At 42.3% G+C, this 1,257-nt stretch overlaps 1 protein-coding gene across 1 annotated transcript in view; it reads right to left on the bottom strand.

Annotated features, from left to right (window-relative positions):
- LOC101852018 (xanthine dehydrogenase/oxidase) overlaps window positions 1-1,257 on the bottom strand; it is a gene marked incomplete at its 5' end in the record, with an annotated part of 42,637 nt that overhangs the window by 32,011 nt on the left and 9,369 nt on the right. The window contains 2 exon segments of the mRNA XM_013082103.2: window positions 71-238; window positions 965-1,109. Coding sequence (XP_012937557.1) covers window positions 71-238; window positions 965-1,109 — 313 coding nt within the window.

Raw genomic sequence — 1,257 nt, 5'->3', positions numbered from 1 at the left:
GTTGTTGTTGTTGTTGTTGTTGTTGTTGTTGTTGTTGTTGTTGTTGTTGTTGTCGCGGTCGTCGACGTACCTGGCAAGGTGTCCACCAGTCGCTGTAGTTGGTCGTTGAGCTGTGTGAGCGTGACAGCCCCACCCACCGTCACACCTAGGTCACTCACGACAACACACGACAGTTCCGGGATGTGTGTGGGACACAGCAGCGTCCTGTACCTCATGTTCTTGAACTTCGTTTCGATTCCTGGGTGAGAAAAAGCAATAAATACACTCACAGTATTCTACTAAATGACATTGGGAGGGGGGGGGGGGAATAATATGTAAGTGTATTTACGCCACGACTGTCACAATTTTGGTCATTTACAACACCACACTTTAGCTTACGCCAAAGAAACACGGTCAAACGAGGCCTCAGAGCCATGAAATGTTGAGAGTATTCAGAGTTCTCGCCCTGTTGAAACTTGAAACTGCTCACTGTGAGACAGACAGTGGCTGTGTCGTTAGACCTTCAATATTGTTCTGCTAACTTTAAATTACCGGCTGCAACGCCGGAAGCAAGTCGTCGCCGTCAGTCGACATTGTTGTGTCTGAAAATTTCGAAAAATAATTGGAATCAAGCATTTATTTAGAGTTTGATGATGCCCAACAATAAGTAATAATAGCTTCATTCCTATTCTAAAATTATTATCGGATACAGACAAACTAAACATTTTGTGTTAACATAGTATTGTTCTGCGAGAAATGAAATAGATTTTTGCTTCTCTTGAAAAGGAAGTCGTATTTTGACTACGTCGATAATGATGAATGGTAGCAACGAAATATGTTTACGTACCGTAGAGAGTAAGAATAAACAAACTGCTACGCGCAACCTTACCAACTTCTGTGTTTCCAAAAATTAACATGCAGCTCCGTGCAGTCTCACCAATTTCTGAGTTTCCAAAAATAAACATACCGCTCAGTGTAGTCTCACCAATTTCTGTGTTTCCAACGACGATCTTCGCATCTGGGTGTAGAGCTTTCAGTTCTACAAGTTCCTGCAGGGTGCGGGGTTGGATCCAGGTGGCGCCGGCTCCCTTGAACACGAGAGTTTTCCCCTTGTACGTGTTGTGATTCACCTGAAATTGTCGAAGTCAAATCGCTACCATAGAATTACAAAGTTCTATCTGACATTTTTGGTCATTTTGAGTTACTGAGTACTATGACTTCAAAAACCGACTATTGTTCTATCTGTTATATAATTGTCATGGTTTTCAAAGTTCTACC

The sequence above is a fragment of the Aplysia californica genome, unplaced genomic scaffold (genome assembly GCF_000002075.1).
Source record: "Aplysia californica isolate F4 #8 unplaced genomic scaffold, AplCal3.0 scaffold00159, whole genome shotgun sequence".
Lineage (NCBI taxonomy): Eukaryota > Metazoa > Mollusca > Gastropoda > Aplysiida > Aplysiidae > Aplysia > Aplysia californica.
The sequence above is the reverse complement of the archived record's forward strand: the minus strand, read 5'-3'. Positions and strand labels throughout refer to the sequence as shown.